Here is a 13361-nt window from a genome sequence, read left to right on the forward strand (position 1 = left end):
TAAAGATTGGCTGTGATGCATGATACATGTCTCTGTTTGTTGACAATTAAAGCCTAGTGCTGCCAGGGTGACAGAGCGTCACAAATCATCCGTTTCTTTCGGGAATTTGTTCAAACGATTTAACACATGATGGAATGATTTAGATATTTTTTTTTACGTTTCCAAATAGCATGAATAATGTTAATGAAAAATAACAGAAAAATAACCATGAACAGAGTTTGTAATACTTCAATCCTGAAAAAGACCAGATTTAATAACCAGAGTACCTGTTTTTGTGCTTTGTGTAATTTTTGTGCATGAAAGTACAAAACTGACATCCTGGTAGAATATCCATTTATTTAAATTCAAAAGACAAAAGGAATACACATTTGTGCTGTCTGCAGTCTGTGAACAACTCTGTATATATACACTTTATACAGTCATATTTATAATCTCATTATTTAGTAAAACAGTACACCATTCCCCTGTAACTGTACCCATGGATAATAAATCCCAGATGTAAAAAACATTTGTTTTGAGGTTTTCAAAAACATTCATTCAAGGATGCGCCTTGTGGTAAAATTCAAGTGAACATTTTCTTTCCAACCCAGAATCTTTCAGCCAATAACAAATGGAGCCTACAAAATAAGGGCAATAGCACTGGCTATTTGTGCAATCAACTCGAATGAAGATGTGAAAGAGAGGAGAGCCAAGTCCTCAACAGCAGCATTTGCATCTATGAGCCCCTTTCGCTCTAAGTGGGCACTTTAAATTCCAGAAGTCACACCTGAGCACATGGTTTTAGCACTGATGGCATTTCTGGAGTGAATATGCCTTTAAAATACACTTCTAGTGTGAGTATGACAGGCGGTTTTGTTTAAAATTAGGAGATATGAGGAAAGAAAAGCAGCTGTAATATGAACAAGTGGCATAACCAGGAGCTATTACAGGTTGGCATGGATGTCCTCGTGACGCAGCACTTTGTAGGTGATCCAGTAGAAGACGTTGAATATGAGGAAGCTGAGAGGAAATACAGCTCGGGATATGGTGTCGATTCGCTTGGCTCGGTCCACAAACCGCTTCCGGATGGCCTCTCCGTCGTACAGCACTTGAACTGGGGGTGGTGGGGCGAACACTGTAGATGCCTCCACAGTTGTCCCATCTTTAGCTTGTAAGCAATGGCCCAGTCCGTACCCACGGAAGTAAAAGCCACGGCTTTCTCGAACAATTTCTTCCTCCTTTAACAGAAAGGCATTCTTAGTGTTTTTAGTGCCAGACATCAAAGAAAATGTCACATACTGGTTTAGTTTTTAGAGAGGGGGGAGGGGTCGTTATACTGAACTGTAGATCATGTAAAAAGTCAAATGTCAAGTTTATGTACATTACTTGCTTTTATAAATGTGTGCATAATGTGTGCATTATAAACGGAAGTAAAAGCCACGGCTTTCTCGAACAATTTCTTCCTCCTTTAACAGAAAGGCATTGTTAGTGTTTTTTTTGCCAGACATCAAAGAAAATGTCACATACTGGTTTAGTTTTTAGAGAGGGGGCAGGGGTAGTTAGTTATACTGAACTGTAAAAAGTCAAATGTCAAGTGTATGTACATTATTTGCTTTTATAAATGCTACCTGTGAAGCTTCATGCAGATCCTTTTTAGGTCAAAAATTAAGTAAAGATATGCTTAAAATAAAATCTGACAATAGGGCAACTTTATTTTTCTTACCTCATTTAACAGATTGGTTTTTTGTTTTAAGCATAAACTCACTTATTTTTGATACATTTCTTAATATTTGGTCATTTTTCAAGTAAATTAATCTTGATTTAAGGCCTGAAGAAAGCTGTTTCTGCTGCTACATGTGGGTTGCTTCTCCCCATGTCTTTTAATTTTTAAGAAGAGTACCTTGGATTATCTCTTTTCAACATTTATTTGAATTCCAGACCCCAAAGATAACCTTCAAACATGTGAAGACTGAACTCCCTGAGCAAACCACAACAAATGACAGCCGGAAGTCATTCATTTCCAATGGAGAGTCATACGGGAGCTGCGGGGAGTTCCGATCATATGCGTATGCGTAAAATTCATATCCGATTTGAGCTTTGGATCCGTTGAAATATCTAAACTTCTGGGGCTAGACCGTATGCGACCGGCCAACCAGATGTGATGCATTCTAATCAAAACTATGAGCGCGAGGCTAGAATGTAAAACACAAGAGCTGTGTGCTACATAGGACAAGACAGAACAGGAGTATCAGGGCTCTGTCACAAAACCAAAAAAAAAAAATAGACTAGACAGAAGTGACAAGAACTTGCAGTGTAAAGTTTTTCCTTTTCCTTTTTTTTTTCAGTGCCAAAAAAGTAATTATGTAGTTACTAGAATGACACTACAATGAAACTGACTGTTTTGAGCAATTACTTGAAAGTGAAAGGATTCTGCATTTTTCTCTCTAACCGTATATTATATTACCAACCATGTTTGATGCTGTGGTTGTATATCTCAACAACGAGATATACATTGATGTCAGTTGTATCTGCCGGCAAGACAGAATGCAGTCAAAATAATGGAACAAAACGCAAATACATCAAGATGTTTCCTTTTTACTTTTTTTATACAGTTGAACTGTTTTTAATTTGACACAGCATAATGATTTTTGTATAAAGGTTGGACACAAGAGCGCTTCCTGCATGGTTTCCTGACAAAAAAGAAGACCGTATGTTCTTTAGTATTCTACTTGGTCTACTTTTCCACATGTAGCAATTTGGCCTAGTTCTTGCCTCTAATGCCAAATAAATTAGTCATTTGAATCAGTTTATCTGTCAATCTTTGACAAATTACCCCTTTCCTCGAGAGGATAAGAAGATTAAGTTCTCGTTTAGTTCTTCATTAAATCCTCTGCTTGCACCTAAATTCAATCCAGTCAATCAAATGCCTAGGACTAATGATGTGTTTGGTTAAAGATAAAGTTACCATTTAAATTGAGTTTAAAGTCACCTATGAACACAGTTTGGGTCAGTGTTTACCTTATTAATCAGTCCAGTGTGTAAAAAGAACTCTGCTGCAAAAACGTTTCAATTTCATGGCAATTCATGATATTTTACGTTTTGGCAAATTGATGGCTAATTTGTGTGAATTCGTCCGTTTTTGTATGATCTGCTTACACTCCAGTGATGGGTATGTTTAGGGGTGGATCTTCATTTTTTTCCTAATCATACATTTTTATACAATTCACATTGTATGAATTCATACATTAAATTTTCCATGAGATAATGTTGGAATTTGGTGTTATTTGAATCGCTGTACACATTTAAGGGGTGTGGAAAATGTGTGAATACTATTATCCCGTTTTACAACTGGCATTAACATCCATTTCAAATCAAGTGGTCACATGAGACACATTACTATAAAGAATAAACGACAATTGTAAGCGGTTCACTTGTGAAGTGTGTTCATACCAGCTGTGAACTGGGCCAGTAGGACGGAGGGGGTTCTGGGACTCAAGTGTTTGCTCATGGGCAAATAAGATTGGCAACACAGATGTTTTTTTTTTTTTTTTACCATGGCACAGGTGTTGCAGTGCTGGTTGAGTTTGCTGGTGCTATTACCAGGGAGTTTGTTCACTCTCCACAGCGAGTCAAAGCTTCCTGCAGGCTGTCTTGCTCCAACCTCCATCAAGGAAGAATGAAATGTTTTGTTTCTCGTTCTTTGTACATGACAATTTGGAACATATGTCTTTTTCTCCCTAAATTAACTTCTGGGGATCAATAGAGCACATCCATCCATCCATCCATCCATCAATCAATCAATCTGTCATTTTTATGTATCTTGCACAGTTCAGTGCACTTTCAACCATAACAATTCTAGGCAGGCTGAACAGACTCATTTTCATTAAAATTGGCAACTGTGTAAATACTTCAACAAGAATTTAACAGCTATCAAGCCGCTGCTCTCCAGCACCATCCACGTTGCTAGGCAACACTGCTTATGAGTGTACACTTCTTTGCAGGTTGATGAGGGACACTCCAATAAAGTGCACGTACACTCAAGCTAAATCTGACCGTCTCAGCATAACTTGATAAAGTCCTAAGACAAGAGAATAATGTTCATGCTGATGTTTAAATCAGACACAAATAACTTATTACTGGGTCATAATGGTTAACTAATTGACTAGTTGTCCAAGATCTGGGATAACTTGATCTAGATTTTTTGATTTCCTTGGTGGTGCTATAGCGGTTAAACAGTTTGCATCCCCTTTAAAGTACAGCTAAGGGCTTACACAGTTGGAGAGATGTATTTTATGATTTTGCCACATTTTGTCCTTTTTGTTTGTGATGTTTTTTAGGACGTGTGCCAAGTTAAAAATTAAGTTAAACTTTTAAAAATGCACTGAGACACCTCCAGTCTGTTTCATTTCATTGTGTCCAACTAGATGTTTTTGAACGTACTGTAGCAACGCTCATTGTGGTTATTATTAACTAAAACTATTAAAATTGTTTTTGGTAATTGAAATACAGATTAAAATATAGCTGCGAGCAGCGATGATGGGCCCAAGCCGGTGGCATCGAAACCCTGGTGCCTTTAGTTACCTAGTTACCTAGTTACTATATATAAATATATTTTAAGGGGCAAGACAGAGTAATACACGCCACCACATAGGGTTACCCGACGTCCTGAAAAATTCGGGACAGTTCCGAAATCTAAGCTGTTGTCCCAAATCCGGCCCATTTTGTCCCGAAAATTATACTAAAGCAAAATCTTGAATAGTTATTGTCTGATAAAATATTAAAAACTGTCCGTGGAGGTTGAGTCGGCCCCTGCCGGTGGCTCATTGGCTACAGCATCTTTTCTGTTTCTTTTTTTGAAGTTCTACAAAGATTTAGGCGCAAATTTAGATATACATTGATAAGCAAATTTTCATTAATTTGTTTCGTTGACATAACTGGTGTACTGGAACCACAACACGCCACTTTTTTGAGGCAGGCTAAAGACTAATGACAGCCTGTTGATCTTTGAAAAAAAATGTTTGGTTCAGGTTTGAAATTCATTATCTTTTATTATAGGCTATGTAGTCTAATATCAAAGTAAGCCTACCCATAAACACCCCCTCTCTTATTTAAAGATACACCTTTTGTACCTAAATATAACAGCTTCAAGGGGGCATCTGGGACTCTAGGGGTCTCTAAAAAGCTGATTCAAAATATCAAATAATATATTAGTATAAATAATATTTAAATAACACTGGTAACGTGTCTTATTTAACCCCCCCCCCCCCCCCCCAATAAATGCATCCCATGAATCTGAAACCAGTGTAATTATACAGGGCTATCTTGCATCCAATAAGGTTAACCATTCAGGCAACTCACAATTGGTAAATTTTGAAAATTTGTTGTTTTGCTCATCCCTAAAACAGGCTTGATCCTCTCAGCACCAATTTGTTAGTGTTTTCTTGAGCAGGAAAATGTGCCCTAATTTGTCTATAGTGTTATTAAGGCAGGATGAAGCCAAGGATTTGTTGTATTGATTATCCTGGCCAGTAGTTGGTTCATCAGCCTAACATCTCTCTCAGCCAGTGACCCATGCATCGATACCACCCAGATTGATCATTCAGACCAGAGACTTTCTTGGCGGGAGAAAATAGGACAAAGAGTAATAGTCGCCAATATCTCCGAGGCAGGAGGGGGAGGAGAACTCGCTCATTCTTAAAGGAGTTATTCTCATTTTTCTCTCATTATTGATTCAGATTTAGCTAACACGCTCGTAAATCTCCAGCACTGTGAGCTTGGACAGCATGTGCTGTTGTACAAGCCCGGAAAGTGCACTGGTTGTTTTAGCCAACAGTTAAAAATGTGATTGTTGGGCTTTGATATTTACTAGTCAAGAATTTTATATTGTAGTATTTATAGAAATTACATTTAAAACCTGTTAAACACATTTAATGTGTTCAGAGTGATTTGACTCTCTGAAGCCCTGGGGGTATTTTCTAAGCTTTTCGTTTAGAAGCCTCTTTTTAGCATTTCAGGCAGTGTCTGTGATCTCGGATCAGGAAGCAGGTTGTTGGCCTTTGGAAATTGGCTGTAGCGAGGCTTTACAAGGTGGCACAAATGGTGGGCTAAGCACATGGGACTGCTCACTATGGAAACAGGCTGATCTGAATTCCCCCACACGAGATGTGACAGCCAGCTGTAGTATGGCCGTTGCCAGTGTTTGGATGTGGCTGAGCACAATGAGAAGAGATGCGAGTCAAAGTGTAATCCAGGGTGACAGCGCAAGCCTGTATTTGTTTGTGTCTGTGTGTGTATGTGCATCCGAGTGTGTTCATTGCACTTACTATTCTCTGCCTTCGCTGTTTCTTGCGCAGCCTGATGAATTCTTTGTGTTGCCTTGAGACGAAGTTGACTGCTGCGTACTCCAACAATGCAGCAAACACGAACAGCAGACAAACAGCCATCCAGATGTCAATGGCCTTCACGTAGGACACCTGGGATGCACAAGGTCAGAGCAACATCAATAGATAATCAATAAGGGCATTGTTAGGAATAATGAGGCTGTGTTGACTTTGGGCATCCTTTTCATTAACTTATCAGTTGAGACATTTCCATAGAAAACAATGTATAATTTGCATAGGGCCTTAGGGCAACATCTGAAGAGGACATTATTTGAATTAATATTTAAAATCTCTTACATTTTTAAGCAAGTAGGCTAAGTATAGGCAAAAAAGAACAAAAGATTACATTTAAACTTTAAAACGTGGTCTCGTGTGCACCCTTTTTAAAGCTAAAATGACAAATGGGACACCCTAGGTGTGCCCAACCCTGCTCCTGCCAATCGACTGTCCTGCACAGTTTATTTCCAACTCTAATCAAACACACCTGAAGCAACCAATTAAGGTCTTCAGGATCACTTGAAAATAGGGGATTATCACGCTGATATGCAGGACTTCCGGATTCAGTGATCTTTGTGCACTGCCACTTCCGTTGAATCACCGATCTCGCTGGCGAGCTGATGACGGATTACACTAAGTTTATTTATACGGCATCCCTGGTAAATTAGTCTGATTCACTAAAGTGCCGGCTGCAAATAAACGTGCTACCTTGTTTTATTTTAAAGTTTTAATCCAGTTCTTCCTTATACTCAATTCAGTCGGGAATCCATGAAAACTTACATAGGGTTGGCGTTGTTGGTTAGATTTACAAAGTGGAACAGAGCAGTGACATATATAGCCTTCGTCTCAGCCATTGTTGAACTGCGTCGGAAGTGGACATGCCCAAAATTGACAAATCCCTCCCATGAAACCCGGAAGCGTGATAATCCCCTATTAAAGGCATGTGTGTTTGATTTGGGTTGGAGGTGAAATGTGCAGGACAGTTGAGCAGGGTTGGGCACACCTTCCCTACATAGACAGCCATTGTAAGACCTGAAGTGTGTAATTTGGGACAGGGCCCATGAGACTGTAGGTGTCCCATGTTAATTTAGGTGCCCCCCTTTGTAGTCGATATGCACCCTTGCTGCACACTTTTGCTGAGCCCTCACTGAAGCAGACTTCTTCCCGACAGTCAAAGCTATGTTAAAGTGCGAACTTGTAGGAAAATCCCAAGTGCTTAGGATGAAGCATACAGGCCTATAGAATGGTACATAAAACAAATTCATTAGGGAAAGAAATTGCAAATTCCTATGATCAAGGGCTTAATGCATTTCATTGAACACATTGCAAGGATTCCGCCAGTAGTGGACACTCGTGCAACGTAAGCAATAACGTACATCTGAGTGAACGAGGCGGAGAGAAGATGACGAAGGAAGGGCATAAAAGAATGGACATAAATGCATTCCCAAAAGCATTGTAAGCCTAAGTAGATCGTAGAGCCATTGCCACCAATTGTCTTTATGATCAAATTAGCTCATTAAGAAAACGCAGTGCTGATCTAATAGAAGTCTGATTTCTGATTCATGTAAAATGAGGATAGTAAATACAGTAAAAATTGCATTTCCCCTCTACATGTCTTCATTAAAGTGTTAAAATAACCACTTAGGAACCGGAATTTGTTGAGAGGAATCGTGTTTAGAACAACAAAGCAAACAAACAAACAAACAAACAAAAAAAGATTATATATTTTTTATTATTCAGAATTCATACTTTTTTAGCGAACAAATCTTTAAATAGAAGCAAGTGCTCTTGGGCACCCTTTTAATTATTAAAATAGTCACTTAAAACAGGCAAGCTTATTTTCACGTCTCTCTGCTCTCGTGTTTTTATTTATTTTCATTGATTGTCTCATTAATTCACTCATTATCTAATAACTGCACTGATTTCTGAAATTTCGTTTTCTCTCAGAACTGAGTCATTTTGGTTATGTTACCTTGGGTAGAGAGGCTCGTGAGCCGGAGCTCTGGGTAGTCATGGTCAGCACAGTGGTGATACCCAAGCCAACGCGGGCAGGGGCAGCATCCATGTTGATCCAGAAAGACACCCAAGATAGAATGACAATCAGCAGGCTGGGGATGTACATCTGAATGAGATAGTAGCCCATCTGTCTCTCTAAATGAAACTTCACCTCAATACAGGTGAATTTACCTTGGGGAACACAGAGTTTCATAGGTAAGTAACTAAGTATAGCTACTTTTAATGTATTGTTGTTTACACCTGGTTAATTATTAATGTCATATCGCTGGTGTATGTAGGGGAAACACCATACATGCATTTAAAAATCCATTAGAGGACCTTGAAATCATTTGTGTTTGCTACAGTGTATATGGTGATTTTTTATATAGATATTATTTGATATGCCTGAAGGTTGTAGTGAAACGTGTACCTGTGTTGTAATGCTTAGTGCAGTAGCCGAGATCTTTTTCCTCCTTTAGTAAAAACTGAGGAAGAGTCAAATCATCCGCCACCTGCACTGGGCTTTCAGAAAGCCACTCGAAGATCAGATCGTTCATGGTGTAACCAACTGTGAAAAGGGAGAGAGAATGAAATAGAAAAATGCGTATCTGTGCATAAAAGTGTGAATTGCACCAGTCAAGCTTCCACTTTCATCCCATACTTTGTACACTGCATAAAAGGTCATCTGACAGACAACAAACCTAAGGGGTAGATTGGTAGATTGAATATCTAATCCAACATGTGACCAACATGAAATATTTGAACAAATTAATTGGAAATCTTTCTTTCTTACATTATTTTTCTTTCCTTATCCATGCTACTTGCCTCAAATTCTTCACATCCCCCACATAGCTTCTAACAGGTCTCTCTCTGTAGTACACATTGAGATTAGGGGCCTATTAAAAATGCATAAGGCATGCAATAACAGTGTAGAATACTTGACAAATCTGAATAATATTGATGTCTATCAGAGACCCTCAGGGATTTACAAAGACATCTATTATTCACAAACCTCCCTATCCCCTTCCGTCTTCAAAACAACAAACCAATGAAAAAAGGATAAAGACGGAAAGTCCTTGAATGTCATGGTGTCTTTGAATAGTTTGTTGTGGTTCCAAACATTGCATTCAAAATAATACAAGAAATATGAATGTTTTTCCAAGATTAGGATTGCCTATTCTAGCCTCAATTGTCAATATAAAAAAAGGGATTATTTGCAATATATTCTTCAGTGTGTCATAATCTTTCAGAAATCATTCTGATATGTTTATTTGGTTTATTTTTCATATTCTATCCATATTAAAAGCATTTGTGCTGCTTAATTTTTGTGGAAACTGCATTTTTGGGGGGATTCTTTGAATGCAAAGGTCAAAGAAACGTACTCAGTCACTAAAGTAACCTCTGTTCACTCTAGAAGAGGGAACGAGTATCTTACACTAGGGGAAAACCTCTTTTACATGAGATATTGAAGCCAAAAATTATCCTTAATTTTGAATTAAGGTAAAATGCATTGCAGCAGCATGCAGACATAGGCAAGATGGGCTTGTGTGCCTATTTGCTGTCCTGCGGCAACTGCAGCAGCCTATCAAGAGAGGCCCTTGGTCACATCAGATCCATTGGGGGCACTTCACGGCCACTGCGTCACCTCCCGCCAAAGCGAGCATGGCCTGGGCCTATGGGTACAGCTCAATGGGCTGATATAATCAGTTTTTTTTTCATCGCTGAAGTGATGAAAATATACACAGTACTCATCCCCTCTTCTAGAGAGAACCGTTGTTACACTAGTAACCGTGTACGTTCTCTTACGAGAGGTTCTCTCGTACTGCGTTATATCTTACGCTAGGGGAACACCGTATAAAATGCAATGCGTGCTTGAATCTAACACCAAAGTCCCAAGGGCAGGTGCCTGGGGCTCATATAGTGCATAATCACCAGGGACTCACAGAGTCTGAGAGGAGAAGCTAGAAGCGTCATTTCCGATATGTTAGCATTCAAAAACGCCTCAGCGCCATTGTCGACTGCCAAAATTTCTAGACAGTTTATATGGAGGAGCTTCTCCTTTTCTGACCACTGGCCAAAGAGCGGTCTGCCCTCAAGCAGATCTCCCCATCCCGAGGTGGAGGCATCCGTGGACACCACCTTCTCACTCGAGGAAGTCCCCAGATTTACACCTGACTGGTACCAGTCGATTTTTTTCCCTAGGTTTCAGAGTTGTGACACATTTCTTGGAAGGCTATGAAGACTTTGAGGCCTCTGGCTTTATCGCAATCTTTTGCCGGGGCACACGCGGAGGGGGGTGGTGGCCAGCAGCGCAAGAACGGGGTCTCTGGTCCCGGGCTTGAGCAGATGGCTGTTTTGCTGCAAAGCTAGAGCACTTTGGTAAGAAGTGCTTCATAGCCAGTGACGTCTTCTGAACTTCAGCTATAGGTGTCTCCCAGCAACGGTGAGAGAAGCGTTGTTCCACCCAATGGGCTGTGTAGCGGATTTCGCAGGGCGAAGAGCGAGGTGCTTCAGGCTCCACAAATCCGACATGCTGATAGCTTCCAGTCCTTCCTCATCTAGTTTTCAAGGCCAATGTTTGCTATGGCCTGTGAGAGCAGACGCATCAGCTCGGATTCGATGCTGGCCAGTTTTCCTGACTATTTCCGTGCATAGGGGGTGAGGTCCACGGAGCCACGGAGCAACTTCTTCACTCTGGATCCAGCGATGTGTGAGCTTCGCTGAAGGGATGAAACATCTGATTATATCAGCCCATCTAGCTATATTTATAGGCCCAGGCCACGCCCGCTTTGGTGGGACGTGACGTGGTGGGCGCGTGTGATCTGACGTCACCAAGGGCCTCTCTCTCTCTCGAGGCTGCTGCAGTTGCCACAGGACAGCAGATAGGCACATGAGCCGCCTTGCCTATGTCTGCATGCTCTTGCAAAGCGTTTAACATTCATTCAAAATTAAGGATCATTTTTGGCTTCAAGATTTCGTGGAAAAGAGGTTTTCTACTTGCGTAAGATATTACGCAGTACAAGAGAACCTCTCGTAAGAGAACAGGATTTTACACAACACACACATTTTGATCAATTTAATGCATTCTTGCTCAATGAAAGTATTAGTGTCTTTGAAAAAAACTGACCCCAAAGTTTTGAACAGTGGTGTACTGTATATTTCAGATAAAGACTTTATGCGTTCCACTCTTGGTCATATAAGCATAATTGATTTGTGTGCCCTTTTATGATTCACAAAAGCACCTGTTAATCTCTGTGTATATAACTAAAAACATTCATTTTTGAAGCCTTTATACTAAACTTTATATTAACATTCCATTTGTCTACTTTCCCAATTCTGCTTAATTTTTTGTGCCTTTGTCATTGTGTTTTTCCACTTATCTTCCCTTGACAACACTTTCGCTTACCAAGTTCCCCCCATTTTATTCCCCCCCCCCTTTTTTTTTTTTTTTTTTTTTTTGCTGAAACCTTTGCTTTAACACACCAGCATCAGATTTCTCTACCTGGATGTCTTCTTCCCAGACAAGGTGATCCCACCCGACAATCCCAATCCTGCACTCGTCAAAGCGGTGTTCAGCAGGCCTTTTCAAAGCCCTAAAGGTGCTCTTGTCTAATCGGAAATGATTATTCTCAGAGTAACAGCTTTTGTTAGACAGTAAACCTGCCCGTCTTCCTGTGTGTATATTACTCTGTCTGACTCCAGTCCTTAGAAGAGGGTGATTTTAACTGTGGTTACAGAGGAGGGCTTTTTCACTCACTAAATAAATACTGTAGACATTCAGAGGACGCAGAAAGGACAGTAGAACAGTATGTTGGTGTAGTGCGTCCCCTAAATCTTTTAAACCATATGAGTCACTGAATGTGGAGGTGCTGCCTTTGGTCACCACACATAAATCAAAAAATCCAAAAGGCAAATCCAGATGTCAAGCTAAGTGGCATCTGCAGTGCATGTCTGTATTACATGGATATCTCATTTGGCTCCTCTTCTGGTTAGAAAGGGGAGTTCTTTTGTCTTAGGGATGTGGAATTAAAAGCCTCTTGGGCAAATGAGGTGGGCCACATAATAAAGGGGACACAAAATGAAAGTTTCATTATTGATATCCTTTAAATTGGTTCTAGGAGTTAAGATGCTATCTGCTCTGGGGGCACTGAGGTGGTGAATTATCTATTTCTTTGCCAGCCTCTTCCTTTTATCAAGGTAATAAGGAAGGGCACTAGACACTACGCACAGTTTTAAAATGAGGATTCTGTATCGCTGAAACTTCCTCTAGCAGATTCTTCTTTTTTTGTGCAGTGAGACATAGAAAACTGTTTTGAGTAATCTCTTTTCTACACTTTTTTAAAAAAAAATCCCCAAATGCTCAGTTATCAAGCTCACAAGTAGAAAAAGAAAAAAGTTAATTGTCATTGCCTTCTTAACAGGATATAAATGGCAACAGTTCTACCATTCAAAAGTTAGAGGTCAGTAACTTTTTATAAGAATCCTGAAAAAGAGAGAGTTTCTACAAAAATTAAGCAATGCAACGGTTTTCAACTGCGATGATAATATAAATTATGTTAAAAATTATATATAATAAAAATTATGTATTATATAATAATGATAAATGTTTCTTGAGCACCAAAACAACATTTTTATTTCTGAAGAATCATATGACACTCAAGACTGGAGTTAAGGATGCTGAAAATGTAGCGCTGCAATCACAGGAATAAATGACATTTTTTAATATAATAAAATAGAAAACAGTTATTTTAAACTATTTCATGCTTCACAATTACTGTTTGTTTTAACTGTATTTTTGATCAAATTGGTCAGCATAAGAGACCTTTCTTTAAAAAAAATGACCCTAAACTTTTGAAAGATATAGAGTGCATGTTCACCATATAGAAGTGTTCATAGGAAGGCTTTTAAAACACTGAGTTTCAACTTCATGGCTATTGAGGTCGTGCATTTATTAAAACAGTGTCAGAAGAATCAGAAGTAGCAAAGTGTGAAGCGGGGAAGGTGAGGAGA

General features: G+C 39.4%; 1 protein-coding gene across 2 annotated transcripts in view; it reads right to left on the bottom strand.

Annotated features, from left to right (window-relative positions):
- Nucleotides 1–316: 316 nt before the first annotated feature.
- glra4a (glycine receptor, alpha 4a) overlaps nucleotides 317–13361 on the bottom strand; it is a 50650-nt gene continuing 37605 nt past the window's right edge. The window contains exons 6-9 of one of the 2 annotated variants that reach the window (XM_039655196.2): nucleotides 8782–8919; nucleotides 8329–8543; nucleotides 6303–6452; nucleotides 317–1217 (exon numbers count right to left, since the gene is read on the bottom strand). In XM_039655196.2, coding sequence (XP_039511130.1) covers nucleotides 924–1217; nucleotides 6303–6452; nucleotides 8329–8543; nucleotides 8782–8919 — 797 coding nt within the window. In that variant the 3' untranslated portion in view covers nucleotides 317–923. Of the gene's footprint in view, nucleotides 1218–1256; nucleotides 1446–6302; nucleotides 6453–8328; nucleotides 8544–8781; nucleotides 8920–13361 lie in introns of those variants that run through there. The other variant, XM_039655197.2, reaches the window with a different exon arrangement.

This window comes from Pimephales promelas, chromosome 9 (assembly GCF_988280905.1).
Source record: "Pimephales promelas chromosome 9, fPimPro1.hap1.1, whole genome shotgun sequence".
In the NCBI taxonomy this organism is placed as follows: domain Eukaryota; kingdom Metazoa; phylum Chordata; class Actinopteri; order Cypriniformes; family Leuciscidae; genus Pimephales; species Pimephales promelas.